Below are 16,495 nucleotides of genomic sequence, written 5' to 3'. Positions count from 1 at the left end.
GAGCTTGCAAATTGGAAACATGAATTATTTTATGTCTTTTCTAATAAAGGTATTTACATGCTTCAACAAAGAATATAATAATCAGTTTTACTTTAGTGAATTATTATTATATATTGATATATTCTGCTAACTAATAAGTTTGGGTATTTTTTAATTGTTTTTTCAGGAAGCACAAGAGTAAAGTGAAATGGTTCAAGACGAATAGCCACAAAATGGACTGGGAAATATAGAAGACTTGATGGTAATGATGTACATTAAACAGTTCATTAAATAAATTAAGGAAAAATTATACAGCAAAACCCCTTATTTGCACTTTTCATGGGGACAAAGTAAAAAAGTGTAAAAAGCGGGAAAGTGTAAATAAAGGGAAAAGTATAAAAAGGAGTACAGTTTACCTTATTTAGAATTTTTTTCCTTTTGTTTAATAGCACATACTACAATGCAGGTACAAACACACTAACAACAAATTTTACTTTAGTATTTAATCAATTATTAATTTACCACATTTGACAAAAATAAAAAAAGAATGAAAGCCAAAATGTTTTTCTGATTACTTCCTAAAAAATAAATTTGAAATTTTCTTCTGCTTGCTTTTTTGGCTGTTCAAGGAGATTATTTGCCTCTCCAAATTATAAATACAGTTGCAACCGGCAGGGTTTATAACAAATACGGGCTACATACACATTGCTCACAGTAAAAAATTTTTTAAGAAAAGGCCGCAAATTGATGAATATTTACCGTCAATAGCGCGCCAAACGCGGAGAAAGGTCATTGTACTCGGTCAGCTGCTGTAACGACGCGGCGGTGCATGCGCACTCTATGCTCCGCCCAGACTCATGACGCCATCAGCCGCCAACCAATAGATGCGAGCTTAGCGGAAAAAAATATAAGCTCCACCTCCCGTGTACCAATTTTGTCCAGTTCTAATACCAGTTTATTGGTATACGCACCAGTTTTCTCGCTGCCGTGACATGTTCAAGTTTACGTTTATCATGATGTCTTGATACCAATAATTAATTATTTACGAACCCAAGAAATAAATGGTTAGTTTAAAAAATATGGCGTCAACTGTACAATACTTCCCAAATTATAAAAGACGTATAAAACAGTTACCAAGACACCGCTCATTTTATCTTGTGAAGTTTATGTCTCGTACCAGTATTTCGGCTAAGTTGTGACATAAATACAGTATCAGAACTTACAAGCAGCCATGTTTGTACATTCATGAGTTTACGTTTTCCCCTCGTGCATTTTAGATTGTCTCCTGCTATAATTACTCGTACTTTTACACGCCTAGGCTTAAATTATTACATGTTTAGAAATAAAAGCAACTTTTCATGTTATAAAATATGTATATTTTGCTATTTAAAATGTTCATTGCCTACTAGCTCCACGGTATTTTCTGGTTGTTTATGGTTGTTACGTGACGTAAATAGCGGGATTGATTCGATTTTTCAGACGTAATTCGCGGGAAAGTATTGTATTGGACTATATGGGAACCAAACGGGACCTGAAGAATATAGTGCAAATAACGGGAAAACGTAAATAACGGTAACGTAAATAAGGGGTTTCGCTGTAGTTTATTAAATGAAAACTATGTATATTAATGTTTGGATTTAGAAATATGTAATGCTAAATTTTGTATACCATAGAAACATACAAATGGCTATTCAATTCAGTCTACTTCCATTCTTCGATTCTATGAAAAAAGACTATCTTGAAGTAACATTTGGGGGGAGGGGGGCATGAAAAATTTAGTTTAAATGATTGAAAATATTAAAACACTATTACAATAAAAGAATGTCCCAGTTATAATTTTTAAAGGTATCAACTGTAACTCAGTTTTAGATAAGCGTATGCGTGAGTACCTACTGGTTTGATGTTTTCTCATTTGCAGCGCCATCTAAGCAAAATGTCGACTCCTGAGCGTAAAACATTTTGTGTTCTGTAATTTGCTAAGAGTGAATCTATAATTTCAGTTCAACGTGCGTTTATTTACAGTTTAATTGTGATTCACTATGTGGGAAGAACATCTGCCAATTGTATAGGCAATTCGAAATGACCAGATGTGTTTGTAAAGGGAAAAGCACCAGATGACTAAAATGGTCTGTACATATGTTGATAGTGTCAGAGCATCTTACCTGCTTAGTCCTAAGAAATCTGTTCAAAAAGCAAGTCTTGAACTTAACTTGCCAAAGACGACCGTGTGGACAGTTTTACGAACCAATTACATTTGCTACATGCTTTAAAGCCAGATGACTGTGAATGTGAATTATTTTTACTGTTTCCTGTGCAAAGTGACCACACGAAATGCATTACGTATAAATGTTTGGTTCTGTAAATTTTTGCCGCTACATGTGTTAAGTTGATATTGGAATTTCCATCCTGAATTGTTAACATATACAAAGTCTCGCAATTGTGCATATTTTAAATATTTTTTTTTCTTTGTATTTCATGAATCAATATATATTAGGGATGGGTCGGTACCGGTTCTCGGTTCTCGGTTCCTACGGTTCTCAGCATTTTTACCGGCACCGAGAACCGCAGCTAAAATGTCGGTGCCGGTACCGGTACCGGCAGTATAACAAAACCCTTTACGAAAATAGTCCTTCACTACAACTTAACTGCAGCATGAAATGGCTCAACTCACGTTCAATTCACATATGAATTATTTTTTTGGACTTTTGTGGAATAATATTCATCTCTAACTATAAAATAAATTACACGTGAAAATATTTAATGTTCCCGTCACATCTGTAAACAAAGTACGTTATACAATCAAAACATAACAGTTGAAGGTGCCATAGATGTATGTAGTTCATAGATGTGTGCAACTCTATAACGTGCCTCAGCAGAGATGTGAGAACAGAAAGACGCCATGTTTGTTTCATTTTGTTTTTAAAAATAGGTAGTTAATTGAGTCGTTGACACGTAAGTAAGGATGTCTGGTGTATAAATAACAATTAAAAGTGCAAAATTCCACAGAATATTTGTTTAATAGAATTAATGATTGATTAAAAAATTTTCCGTAATAATTTTCGGCATTCTAAAATTTTATGCTTTTTGTGCAGTGCTTTGGACTGTAAGTTCACTGCATCTGCAGCCATCTAGCGTAATGGCTAGTAACATTCTCTTTTAGGTAAACGGGATTGATTTGAAGGGGGAAGTTTTTTTTTTTAAAAAAAAGGTGGTGAATGGTTTTGTAGATGTATTTGACTATTGGCTGGTCAAATGAAATGCTTGTTGGCACTTGTAAAGTATAATTATTCTGGTCAAATAGAGCAAATTGTGTAATAAATGGCATCAGAAGTGTGGCAGTAATTTACTGTTGACTGTGCATACAAACTGAATTCAATGTAGGCAATAAGTTTGGACAATTTAATATTTTAATTCTTTCAAAGTTCACCATCATTGTATTTATTTCCATTATTGTAACATTTTCTTTTTATTCCTATGTTTTAAAGGAGGGTGTATGTAGATTTCTTGAGGTAATTACTAGATTGATATAGTAAATTTTAGTTTTATTAAGTGTTCTCTATATTATTTCAAATTAATTTTATTATTAATACATATAACATTTTTAATAGGTTGGTGTGTTTACTGTAGCTTGAAACAGTGCTTTTTTTGCAGCCAAAACAATAAATAGTTTATTACTTAACACCTCATAAATAATGTGTGAATAATATTTATTTTATTGTTTAAGTCAGAACAGAGAACCTAGAACCGATTTTTAAGAACCGGTACCGAACCGAGAACCGGGAAAAAACAGTCTATACTAACATTAGGATCTTCATTGTGGATAAAAATTTTCTCTGTGAGTGGGTGTGCATGTATAATATTCTGTGTTATAATTACAAAATAAAAAAAAAATACTTATAGGCTAATCCTCAATACTGGAATACAGATTCTACACAATAAATAAAGCTAGAACAATATGGTTAGCTTGAATCTGTGATGGTATATGGAAAATTATAATTAAGGATGTAAAATTATGAACAAATAAACCATTTGTGTCAGCTCAAATGTTTGTTAAATGACTGGAAGTTAGGTTGGGCACATCATTTAAAAAAACAAAAGTTATTGTCAATATTATAATTGGGTTCCAACATTAATGTACACTACGATATAGTTTACATTATAATGTTTTAATTGAGCCGGTTAAAGCCAAAGTGGTGTAAGTCACATTTTACCTGTTTTGAGATACATAAGGTTTTATAAGATTGGTTATTGTAAATTCTATGACCTAATGTACCACTTAAATATTATATATTTATGTCTATAATATATGGATGTAACTTTTCAGCCATTTTTAACTACAATGACGATTTTAATATCTGTTAAATAATGCATGGAAGTGACTTACACCACTTTGGTTTTTAATGATTACAGGAATACTTTTAAAGGTTATCAATGTGCATGACTTATCTATTACTAAAACACCATAATAATTAGTGTATTATTGATGATTTAATAAGAAGTTATTTAGTAGGAATTATAATTTTTATAAATATAATAATCATATGCATTACCTAAGTTCTATAGCCACTATTATTACACTAACGTAAAACTAACTTTGTCTTACAATCTTTGTTTACCAGATTGTCTTGCACCATTAGTCTTAAGATTTTATAATACACCTAAGAGAATTCCAAAGACATGAATATTATTACAAAAAGACATAAAAACCTTCTAACTGTTTAAACTATTTTTAAATCAATATTAACTATGACTATATTCAAGAACATAGCGATGATAAAAATATTAAAATATCCCACTATGATGTTTACACTCTTAGTTTTCCATACTATAATTCCTCAATGATTTCCATTGGACCACTATCTTGGGAAATACCACATGTTTTCAAGTTCTTGAAGTAGTCGTGATAAATTGGTGGAATGTATGGAAGAAGATCCACCATGTCTTTCTTCTTCTCTGCGGTCACAGGTCGAGGACCTTTGTACAACTTATCCAATTGAATGTGTCCAATTGAAATAGGCCTTCCAACTTTTGCTGGTTTTAGGTTTATGGATTCAAAAGGGTAATCTTCATTTAGGGTTTCTTTGTAAAACAGAGTAAATGGCTCGTGTCGTGTGGAACGAATCCATTGCATTTTCAGCCAAGACAGAGGCTGCTTCCTTTCATTGATTTTCCTGTTTGTAACAGCTTGCTCAAGATTTTTTGTTGACATAAAATCTTCACTGGTCATGACTGTAACATGTAAGGGTTTATTTCTTCTTGCTTTTGCAATTGCTGTGTACCAGTCTTCTCGACTAAACATTGTACGCGTCTTAGCATAAACCTCTACAGAACCAAAATCTGAATTGTTTGGCAAGAATGAATGGCCACTCACCATAAATTTATGGTCGATGATATTGACATAATTATTGTCACTCTGGACGGCTTTCATGCACATTAATGCAACTTTTATATTTCGGTTCTGACCGGTGCATGCATCACTGTACATAACCACATGGGTACTTTTTGCAGCCCTTGCATCAATGTGTTTTTAACACAGGAGCCAATTTCCTGTGCACCTCATGAAGCTGTTGTTTCATCCCATACATACATGAAACCCAAACCACTAGATAGCTCGTGACAGCCAAGATTGTAAACATACGTATTCCTTTTGTAATAGGCAACTGAACATGTCAATGTTGGAAAAGGAAGGGCTTTCTCCAAGTCAAAAGTAAACATAGTAAAGAGAATCACTGTCACTTTTTTCTTTTTCACGCTTCATAGATTGCCGTGCTGCCTCTGCCTTCCGCAAATGAAGTTCATGTTCTACTTCTAACTTCCTTTTCTCGTTTTTATCTACAGCAGGAGCAGTTTTGAGCATTTTGTACTGGTCACATTTTACACATGTATCTTTTTTGGGTACATGGAAATGCAAATTGAAATCGCTATTGAAGGTTCTACGGTAAATGGCTTCTTTTACTGGTATAATTGCTTTGTTTTTGCAATCTTCTTGATACAGGTTGTACATCAAGCGAATATTCAAATTTGAAGACAAATATTTTCTGTTTGGGTTATGGGCTCTAGTGTAATTGGATTGATACATTGGAAAACTTTATATGTGTTCTCGTATTTTATTTATTTTATCTTCAGGAATTTTATAAGCAGGAGTACCACTTCCCCGTTTGTCTGCTCCAGGTTGTTCTCCAGTCTGCACTTTTTTAATAGCTCTGGTCATTCTGCCATCAGATATTTGAAAGGTGTCAAGAAAATACTTTTTACAAACCTTGACACTGTTTCCACCAATTGGAATATAATACTAGTTAATCGCTATCTTTGCCTGTCTTGAATTATCTCTAGGACGTCTTACCTTTGGCTTTTCTTGTTTGATTAACCCACACAGAAAAGCATTTTGGCAACTAAATACACCAATATACCAGAAGTTTTCAAATGTTTTCTTACGATCTTCTTCATCCACCTTGTCAAAACACTTCATTCTGCAGTGGCAATTTACATTACTGAAAATTTTCTCACTTACTTTTTTACCTTTTAAAGTTCTGTAAGCCTTACCAGAGTTTCTTTTCTTTTTCCGATACTCTTTCTTGCTTAGATAACATTTCCTCTTTCGTGTTCGCGGTGTCCTTCCTTTTTCACTTTCATCGTCTGTAATGTCCATCGCATCACCAAGAGCCTCTACGAGTGGTGTTGTTTCCTTACGTACATCTATAAAAAAATACACTTTATAAAATACACATTAACTTATCCCTCTCAACAAAGTTCAATATGCCTTACTTCAATTTAAAATTCTGAATCTTGAAATTAGTGTCATTGTCACATAAATTAAAGATTTCTCAAATTTTAAGTAATATTACACTTAAGAAACATAACAATAAAAAATAAGCACATATAGATTGTGGTTGATATTGAACCTGCAACCATTGCAATCTCAAGCGGACCCTATACCTTTGTGCCATGAAGTCGAATGTTAAAATGGGTTATATTTTACGTATTTTACCGTTAACCCGGAACTTAATACTTCTAGAAACATAATATTATCATTCAAAATGCAAATGTTGAGTTTTAAATTGTTTGTTCTCTTAAACACATGTTTCATTACGTTATTCATAGGTACTAAAAATATTAGGTACGTACATATGTAGTTAAATATATTTGAATATTTTAAAAATATTAATAGCAAAAATATTTTACATTACATTAAATTAAAATCATTATAAAATTATTGTAATAATAATAAAAAACATTTCATAACAAAATTAAATAGCAACATTCTATAGTAAATATCTATAGTAAATGCTTGGGTCGTAGCAACATTAATTGATTCCATTTACAGTACTGCTAATAATCCACACTTAATTCACAAAGTAACTATTTACTCTAAAATGTGAAATAACATATTATGTTATTAGTGTTAAAAAACACACACAAAATAATATTATTTTTAAAACTTACCTGATTCTGAAGACTCCGATTCAGATGGTATATATTCTGATCCCGATTCACTTAGCCCGTCTTTGTCTGAATCACACATATTATCGTTTACGAAACACAAACCTTACACTCATTCAACATATAACTTCATGTCTGTAACACAACTAACAAAAAATAAATGTCTAAACATATTGTTGTAAAGCATAGTGGTGTAAGTCAGACATACACCACTTTGGCTGAAAACAATAATACTAATCCATTGTCATGTAATATGTGTGCTGCCATCTGTGAGTTATTTTACAAAGCTATGACTTACACCATCTTTCCACAAACCATTTTTAGGTTGTAGGGTGCATTCCTACAAATAACTCAGAATAACAGAAAAAGTGACTTACACCACTTTGGCTTTAACCGGCTCAATTATAAATCCCGGCCAACTGTTGTCAATGGTAGAGAACGAAATTCATACCTTAGGACTTCTGAAATTCCGACGAGTACTCAGTATTAGTCAACAGACTCGATTGTATTTAATTAATTTCTTCACTCATAAAATATAATCTCATACGATTATCACTTCAAAAGGAAAAACACGGCCTTCGTATTTCATTTTAATTATTTCCTTTTCGAGCATATCAATTCTTCCATTCATTTTAAAACTCTTCTCTAAGCATAGAGTAATGTACATATAATATGACAATTCCAATACCATAGCACATACTTCAATATATCAAACAAACATGGCACTGAAAACTAAATATATATCGATTCACAAAACCAATGCAAAAAGTTCATCTGTAACAATGTTTCGTTACAGATTGCCGCTCCCTGTTGTGTATATAAAAAAGTTGCTGTTATATTGTATCACGTGTCTGAGTTTTTCTTTTACACAACAGTTACAAACATCGCAACTTGCACAACATAGGTTTTTAATCAAAGTTTTTGACTTTATAGGTATATAACAAATCTCGCAAGACTTGACCACTGATTTAATGAGAACAATAGGATGGTTTTAAGGGAGCAGTTTGACATCGTCCGGATGACGATTTTCCCCAACGATTCAGCAGACAGCGGATCACCAGAGGAGAATCCTTGTTGGTGGCGGCTGATGCAGACTTTGATATAATAGCTTTTGAGCGATTGGGAGAAAGTTAATGCATCTCACCCCGGCACTCCTGTTACTACAACATGACTCCATTATGAGGTTCTCGAACAGCATCCAGGAAGAAAGGCATACTGGCTGCGAGACGGAAGACATCCCGCTTCCATTGTGCCGCTCCAGCACTCGGACAGCGTTTTGTGGTCCGCGGCAGTGGCAGGGGTCGTGACTACGACTTGCTGTAATTGCTGATGTGGTGACGTGATACTTTCACATCATACACGACGTGGATGCTTCAAGTCCAGTTTTTCCCGTTAGGTACATTATCATTGTTACACATTTAGCTTTCGCACTCGAAGTATAGGTGTCCCAGCATAATCTCAATTCACTAAGCTTAATTATGTGCCACTTACATGCTTGCAAATGTAAGTTAATCACCTACTCTCACTTCTGTTTTTGCTGTTGCTGACACAGCAGGTTTAATTGAACTACTTAAATAACCCAAAACTTAGCTAGTTTCAAATTACATTTAAATTTTCATAAATTACGACAATATTCAATACTAACTTAAATAATAATTGTAATGCTAACCTTCGCTAACAATAACTGTTTGAACATTAAAACACGTGTTAAACTTTATAATATCTCGATAACATAATAGATAAATTTTTTAGGATTTACAATTTTGTTTTAGTCATGATTAGTCATTTCCTTATGTACAATATGTGTCATATTAACTATCATTAATTAATCTTGGTTAGGGAATTGTACACAATGGTGGGTGTACTTTCCTAATTTGGATACTTTTGGAGTATCCCATACTCACGTTCGGTTATCTCCTGGATATAATAGAAGGTGTATATGTTTAAATCAAATTGAGAAAAATTGTATTATTTTAAAGTAGTAATGTGTTCTAAACATACATGGGATTCATCATATATAATATAAGTGACTACTAGTATATGCATGTGCTTTGTATTTGTTTGAATAACTATAAACTCTCAATGCTGTCATGTACATACTACTACATACAGTAACACCAACCATAGGCATTTTAGTTCAAGTCACAACTTTTAAGTCAACACATGGAGTATGCCGAATACCATTGTTAACTATGACTAAAACTAAGCAAATCAGCTGGTTTTCGTGTAATCAATTAATGCCAATTACTAAAAATTCCTTAAAACAGTAGGTTTCTATCAGGTTGCTTCCGAATAGTTTCACCGTATGACCTTGACATAATACGTCAAACACTGTTTGACTGCCCATCTGCAGCAATAGCTCTTCGGCTATATGTCCATAGACACTGCAGTATCTATATCCCGGCGAGGGTGGCATATCTCTTCACCTCTTCGCAGGACGATCGACTGATATAAACTTCAGTCGACATACACGATGCCAAGCTCACATTAGTGCGACTCCTCAGTATACTGCAAACTGGATTATCACCTCACTACACACAATGTGTAAACAATACGTCTCTAAACCCCAGACTAAGAATTAAATAAAATTTCATTTTATAAGCTGACTGCTTGACTATTTTAGCCTTTCGTTAGAAAGCTTCTGGACTCCATGTCGACATTATACTTGAGTGATGGGCGTTTTGTACTCTCGCAGTTGTGTTAGGTTGTATCTGCCTATGACTTGATTATTCTTCAAATCCTTTAATGTGTAGCAATTCGAGTTCACGACTTCCGTGATGACATAGGGACCTGTGTAGAGTAGGAATAGCTTCTTAGTTACGAACTCCCAACTCTTGCTTATGGGTGCAGTTTTCCGCAATACTAGATCTCCTATGCAGAAGCTCCGATGCTTGGATGCTGGTTTTTGCCGACGTCTGACTGCAGCTTCTGATACCAGCTTAGCATGTACTAGTTTACGAACTTCTTCTCCACTGGGTAGATTGTCTTCTGTTGGTGGTATGTCATATTTGGGTAAATATGCAGGGTTGATCGTCAAAGACCGATTTAGACAGAGGGTTTCATAGGGCGTTCGTCCAGTTGATCCGTGCACAGTATGATTCAAAATACATTCCACATAGGGAAGCTTATCACGCCACGACTGTTGGGACTGGTGGCAATATGTACGTAGCAATGTCCCGAGGGTTCTCATTTGACGTTCAACAGGATTGCTCTGAGGATGCCGTACAGAAATAGTGGTTGGAACGGCATAAAATTTGCGCACACCCTGTTGCCAAATTTCGCTAATGAATTGTGTAGCTCGGTCAGACAGAACGACCGTTGGCTTACCAATTTCTTCAGAAAATAATTTTAATTTTTCAAACAATGTTTTAGCTGTTGTGTTGACAATAGAATACAGTCTAGTGTATTTGGAAAATACGTCATGAACGACGAAAATATGTTTTACCCCTCTGTCCGTGAGTCGGGTCTCGGTCTGGGGTGGATTAACCTCAACCCTTTTTAGTTTAACTCGCTCTTCGTATTTTGTCGGCCCTGTCCTGTAGGCTCGACAGTGTTGGAATTAATTCAGACTCCTCCATTCGTGGAGTTGGCTAGGGCCACCTGAAATGACTCCGCCGCAGGATTCAATGGCTCGTTGCGTGCGAAGTACCCTAACTGCTGCGTAGTTACTGGTGGTGAGAATGCTTTCTGAAAAGACGATGATGCTTGCTTACTGCCCTGAACGATGCTTCTGTTTCCTGAAACAGTGTTGACTTGATGTGATGACAGTCGGTCCTCTTCGGTCTTGTTGGTGTATCGACTGTCGAAAGACTTGCGATATCTCTTCGCATCCTCGTACTCTTCGTCCGAATGAGACTTGCGTCGTCCTGACGTAGATTTCTTGGGTGGCCGTTCCTCCGGTGATAGGGAACGCCGACTTCTGTTACCTCGTCGAGGTTCATCTCGGTACATTTGACTGTCTTCATTGTCACTGTGGTACTTTTGGTTACTTGACCACCAGGTCTTGCTCCTGTATGGACCTGAATGTCTGGGTGGACAACTGGAACATTGGCTGTGGTAGCCACCTTTTCTTCTGTGGCCTTGCTGATTGCATCGTTGATTCTCTTCACTCTCCCATCCTAGCAGGTTGACGACCGCTTGTCTGTTTTCTCGCTGCTTACTGTCACGCGACTGCCAATAGTTATGTACCGGCTGAGGCTTTGGGTATTTCACTTTCGTTTCAGACTCTTCTTTGTTGAATTGTGGCTTGTGTAGCCTTTCCAACTTGTCCAGTAACAACAGCTGTTCCCGGAAGTCGGTAACATCTTTATAGCTTCTGCCACTCAGTTGCATTTGGTACTTTAAAGGAAGCTGTGTTGACACGGTAGCAATGAACTCTTCATCTGTCATAGCCAGGTCCAGGTATCTAGTACTTTCATACATACTGGAAATATGTGCTTCCAGCGATGCTCCGCGCTTCAGATCGTACCGTTCAGTGTGAAGTTGTGCGCATAAGTTCCCTTTGATCCTGAGATTCCAATACTGTTGTCGAAACTTCTCCTTGAAATGTTCATACGAGTGGGTGGTGTTGAGCTGTATTTCGCACCAGTAAAATGCATGACTCTTTAGAGCCGTGCTCAAACATCTCAGTTTCTCTGTATCGGATAAGCCAAAGGTTTTTACATACTCTTCAAATTTGTTTAAGAATCTTACAGGATTCTCGGATGACTTGCCAGAAAACGTCGGCATAGACTCCGACCATTGGCGAGCAGGGTGATGAATAAGTGTAGCCGGGTCTAGGCTGGTCAGGTTGGCAGGCGTGTTCAGGATCTGTCTGTCAACTACTGGCATGTCTGGCGCAGTATCCTGACTCCTACTCTCCTTTAATGGACTGCTATTTTCGATTTCTGTTCTGGGAATATGGTTGGTAATAAGCGCTGATCCCAGTTCATGTACTCGTCGCTCCAATGATTGTACATGGGCTTCTACTTGGTGGTGGTGTTGTTCAACACGCTGACTCAGGGAGAATGTTTTAGCCTCAACAGCCTTCTCCGCAACTTGCACAACGTCGCCACCGATCGCATTGACTCGATTGCTTAATATGGATGTTGCCTCTTCTATGTGATCTAATCTTTCGGATAGGTGTAAGGTCTCTTCCCTTATGGCAGAGTGGTTATTAGAACACTGCCTCTTAAGCTCTTGGCGTTCTTGTGTAGCAGTGATGAGAAGCGCCTTCGTGCGTGACTCCAGCTGTTCGACCTGGGACTGTCCTTGTGAAACTCGATCAGCCAGTTGTTCCAAGGTCTTGTGTTGTTCCCTGAACTTTGACTCCAATCGCCCCTCTAATATATTGAGATCGGTTCTTAGACAGGTCTCTATGTTAAACAGTCCCGACTGTAATTCTGTACGCACGCTGCTAATGTCCGACTGTAGGTCTGTACGCACGCTACTAATGTCCGACTAGGTCTGTACGCACGCTGCTAATGTCCGACTGTAGTTCTGTACGCACGCTGCTAATGTCCGACTGTAGGTCTGTACGCACGCTGCTAATGTCCGACTGTATACTACTTATGTTGACCTGCAAGTTGAGTAACATCTGGCCTAAACGATCCAGATCGAAGACTTCTGGTGATGGAATAGACACATGGCCCAAGACAGCTGTTTGTATAGGTGCTGTTACTACTGCATCCGCTGATATCCTATCCAAAGCTACATTAAAAGGTTCCTGAATCTGTTCAATTACAGCAGCTGCAGCTGGTAACACTGAGGTTCTGGAGGTGTCACACCTTGTAGGCATCTGAGCGGGGACCAACGGCCGCTCCAGACATTCACATTCTCTGGTAAGCGATGTAACCGGACTGTCCACTTTAACTACCCTTTCCGGTGAAACCATGTTCTCGGACGAAGATGTTAGTGTGTTACTACCTGAGTTAATAACCTCAACTTCGTTTGACTCATTGTAGGTAGCCTCAGTTCTGTTACGGAGACTGTAAACTGACGCACTACCTCTAGACATGGTGTATGGAGTAGGTAGTAAGATGCCCAATATTTTCAATAACAAACTAAAAAAATACTAAATAACTAAACAAAGCACTCGTCGTACATTCGTGCCCTACGTACTGGGCTCCATTTTCTCTATACTAACATTAGGATCTTCATTGTGGATAAAAAATTTTCTCTGTGAGTGGGTGTGCATGTATAATTTTCTGTGTTATAATTACAAAATAAAAAAAAAAGTACTTATAGGCTAATCCTCAATACTGGAATACAGATTCTACACAATAAATAAAGCTCGAACAATATGGTTAGCTTTAATCTGTGATGGTATATGGAAAATTATAATTAAGGATGTAAAATTATGAACAAATAAACCATTTGTGTCACCTCAAATGTTTGTTAAATGACTGGAAGTTAGGTTGGGCACATCATTTAAAAAAACAAAAGTTATTGTCAATATTATAATTGGGTTCCAACATTAATGCACACCACGATATAGTTTATATTATAATGTTTTAATTATAAATCCCGGCCAACTGTTGTCAATGGTAGAGAACGAAATTCATACTTTAGGACTTCTGAAATTCCGACGAGTACTCAGTATTAGTCAACAGACTCGATTGTATTTAATTAATTTCTTCACTCATAAAATATAATCTCATACGATTATCACTTCAAAAGGAAAAACACGGCCTTCGTATTTCATTTTAATTATTTCCTTTTCGAGCATATCAATTCTTCCATTCATTTTAAAACTCTTCTCTAAGCATAGAGTAATGTACATACAATATGACAATTCCAATACCATAGCACATACTTCAATATATCAAACAAACATGGCACTGAAAACTAAATATATATCGATTCACAAAACCAATGCAAAAAGTTCATCTGTAACAATTTTTCGTTACAACAGGAATCGACCCATCACTAATATATATCATAGTTGTATTTCATGAATCAATATATATCATAGTTATGTAGTTATTAAATTATTTTTTATAATTATGTATTAAATAATTAAATTTCCCAGCCTCCATTAGTAAATTCATGTTTCATTAAGCAATAAACGTGTCATCAACAAACAAATGAAAACAAGCAAAAATATGATTTGAAAAAATAATGGTTATGTTGTGTTTATGAACTAAAATACATGTGCATCTGCATTGCATGCTTTTCTTAGAATGAGTTAGTTTGGGCAATTTAGTAAATTAATAAAAAAAAAATTTAACCAAAATGTGTTCTACTTCTGTATTGGTTTGTAATCTGTGAATTTGCCATAGTTGAGACACAAAATTCAAGAGGCTATTGCTTCCATTACTCTGGTCTCTTTAACAGGTGTGGGAAGAATTTTACTTTAAGGTTGGATATGTGATGTGTAACTAAAGGTGCACATATTGAACGTTTGTAGCAAAAACTGTTAGGTACCTTCAATTTGATGTATATGTTGTAAATTGTCTAAATTAAACTTTAATATATGTCATTGAAACTGGGACATTCTTTTATGGACATTCTCACTTGGACATCATGTATAACTGGCGAAAAAGTAACTATTTTGCATTTATTGTGGGTGCCACAATTTGTAATTCTATTTGCGAGTTCTGAAATGCCTACCAGTGGCGTAGCCTGGATTTGGGTTTTGTTTGAAGACACTGCATGCATAGGCAGGTGAACATTGGTTATGCACATGCACACATGAACAGTAGTGCATATAATTACACACATTGTGAAGTAATCAGCTCCACATTATGGTCTAAAATCTATAAGTTAACATTAATATTTTTATATATATTACAAGTGTAACGAGTGCAATAGATTTATATCTTATATGTAAGATTAAATGTTAATACTTGGAAGTTCACATTAATTTGACAATTTTACTATTTTTACTTCTATATCATTATCAATTTTATATATAAACTTTGACGTAAATAAAACATGTTCACTGCAGAAGATAACTTAATGAAATATTTAAATATTATTAGCTACCATTGCCCTTAACACTTGGGTGCAAAATATAAGTCAAATGTTTTGTAAAATATCAAAATTTATAAATTTTTGTTCGGCTAACTTGTAACTCAGTTTGAGTCATGAGTTCTTATTTCTCTACCACTGGGATTATGTCTAGTTGTAATTACTTATATTTGTAGCACACATACCTTGATGAAATTTCATTTCTCAATATATGCATATAAATCATATCACAATCTCAACACTTATTCTTCATATATAATACCCATTTGGTGATTTTATTTCAATTTAAATCACCTAGCTCTGGACATAAAAATTCATTAATAATTTCTAACAGAAAACCATTTTATTCAGAACTCCATCTTAACAATTAAGTCTTTCTTCTTTTTTTGAAAATATACTTTTTTTATGCTCCTAGTGAGCAAATATATTTCAATAATTTGCAAAACAAAGCACATAAATTAACATTTTCTCAGAGTTCATTCAAGTCCAAAGACAAAATAAACAATATTCAGATTCATAGTTCTGTGAATATTGAATATTTACAACATGACTTGTGGGATGTTTACCATTACGATTATTATATTATCCATCTTATAAAAAAAATAACTCAAAAACAAATTATATATTAACATGTATAAATTCTATATAAATATAGTTTCAGAGGTATCCCCCATTGTATCCACCACTGTTATCTACCCATGGATGCTGCCAGCAAGGGCAGAAGTGAATGGTTGAAACAATGAGATCCTGATGCTTCTGCAACCTTGTCCTCATTTGAGACAAGGAACGGAATGACGTTCACATTGTAACATTGCAGGACTCCCTGCCCTACCCAGCTTTGAACAGCATTTTTAAGACATAATAATTTCCAGTAAGGCAGTGTGTCAGCTGATTATGTACGTAGTAGTTCAGTGTCATGATAACCTGGTCTTGTATTTATATTTTATCATTCTTAATATTCTTGTAATTAATTTTGATATTTCATATTTTTTATTTAAAAGCATTTAACTGTTTATTACTAATTTTCGCTTTGCTGGATAGAATACTATTTATGTAAGTGTGTTTTTCAATATTTTTATTTCATTTCAATGTTTATTTTATGACTATATATTTTTTAACATATTGT

The 16,495-nt window shown here is 35.2% G+C and overlaps 1 protein-coding gene across 3 annotated transcripts in view; it reads left to right on the top strand.

The window, feature by feature from the left end:
* Positions 1 to 15,465, top strand: part of LOC134530693 (ribosome biogenesis protein NOP53) — a 47,563-nt gene extending 32,098 nt beyond the window's left edge. The window contains exons 8-9 of one of the 3 annotated variants that reach the window (XM_063365771.1): positions 167 to 241; positions 13,144 to 15,465. In XM_063365771.1, the coding sequence (XP_063221841.1) occupies positions 167 to 230 (64 nt within the window). In that variant the 3' untranslated portion in view covers positions 231 to 241; positions 13,144 to 15,465. Of the gene's footprint in view, positions 1 to 166; positions 385 to 8,352 lie in introns of those variants that run through there. The other 2 variants (XM_063365772.1, XM_063365770.1) reach the window with 2 other exon arrangements.
* Positions 15,466 to 16,495: the final 1,030 nt, after the last annotated feature.

The sequence above is a fragment of the Bacillus rossius genome, chromosome 3 (genome assembly GCF_032445375.1).
Source record: "Bacillus rossius redtenbacheri isolate Brsri chromosome 3, Brsri_v3, whole genome shotgun sequence".
NCBI classification, from domain to species: domain Eukaryota; kingdom Metazoa; phylum Arthropoda; class Insecta; order Phasmatodea; family Bacillidae; genus Bacillus; species Bacillus rossius.
Note: the sequence above shows the minus strand (reverse complement) of the source record. Positions and strands in the feature narration are given on the sequence as shown.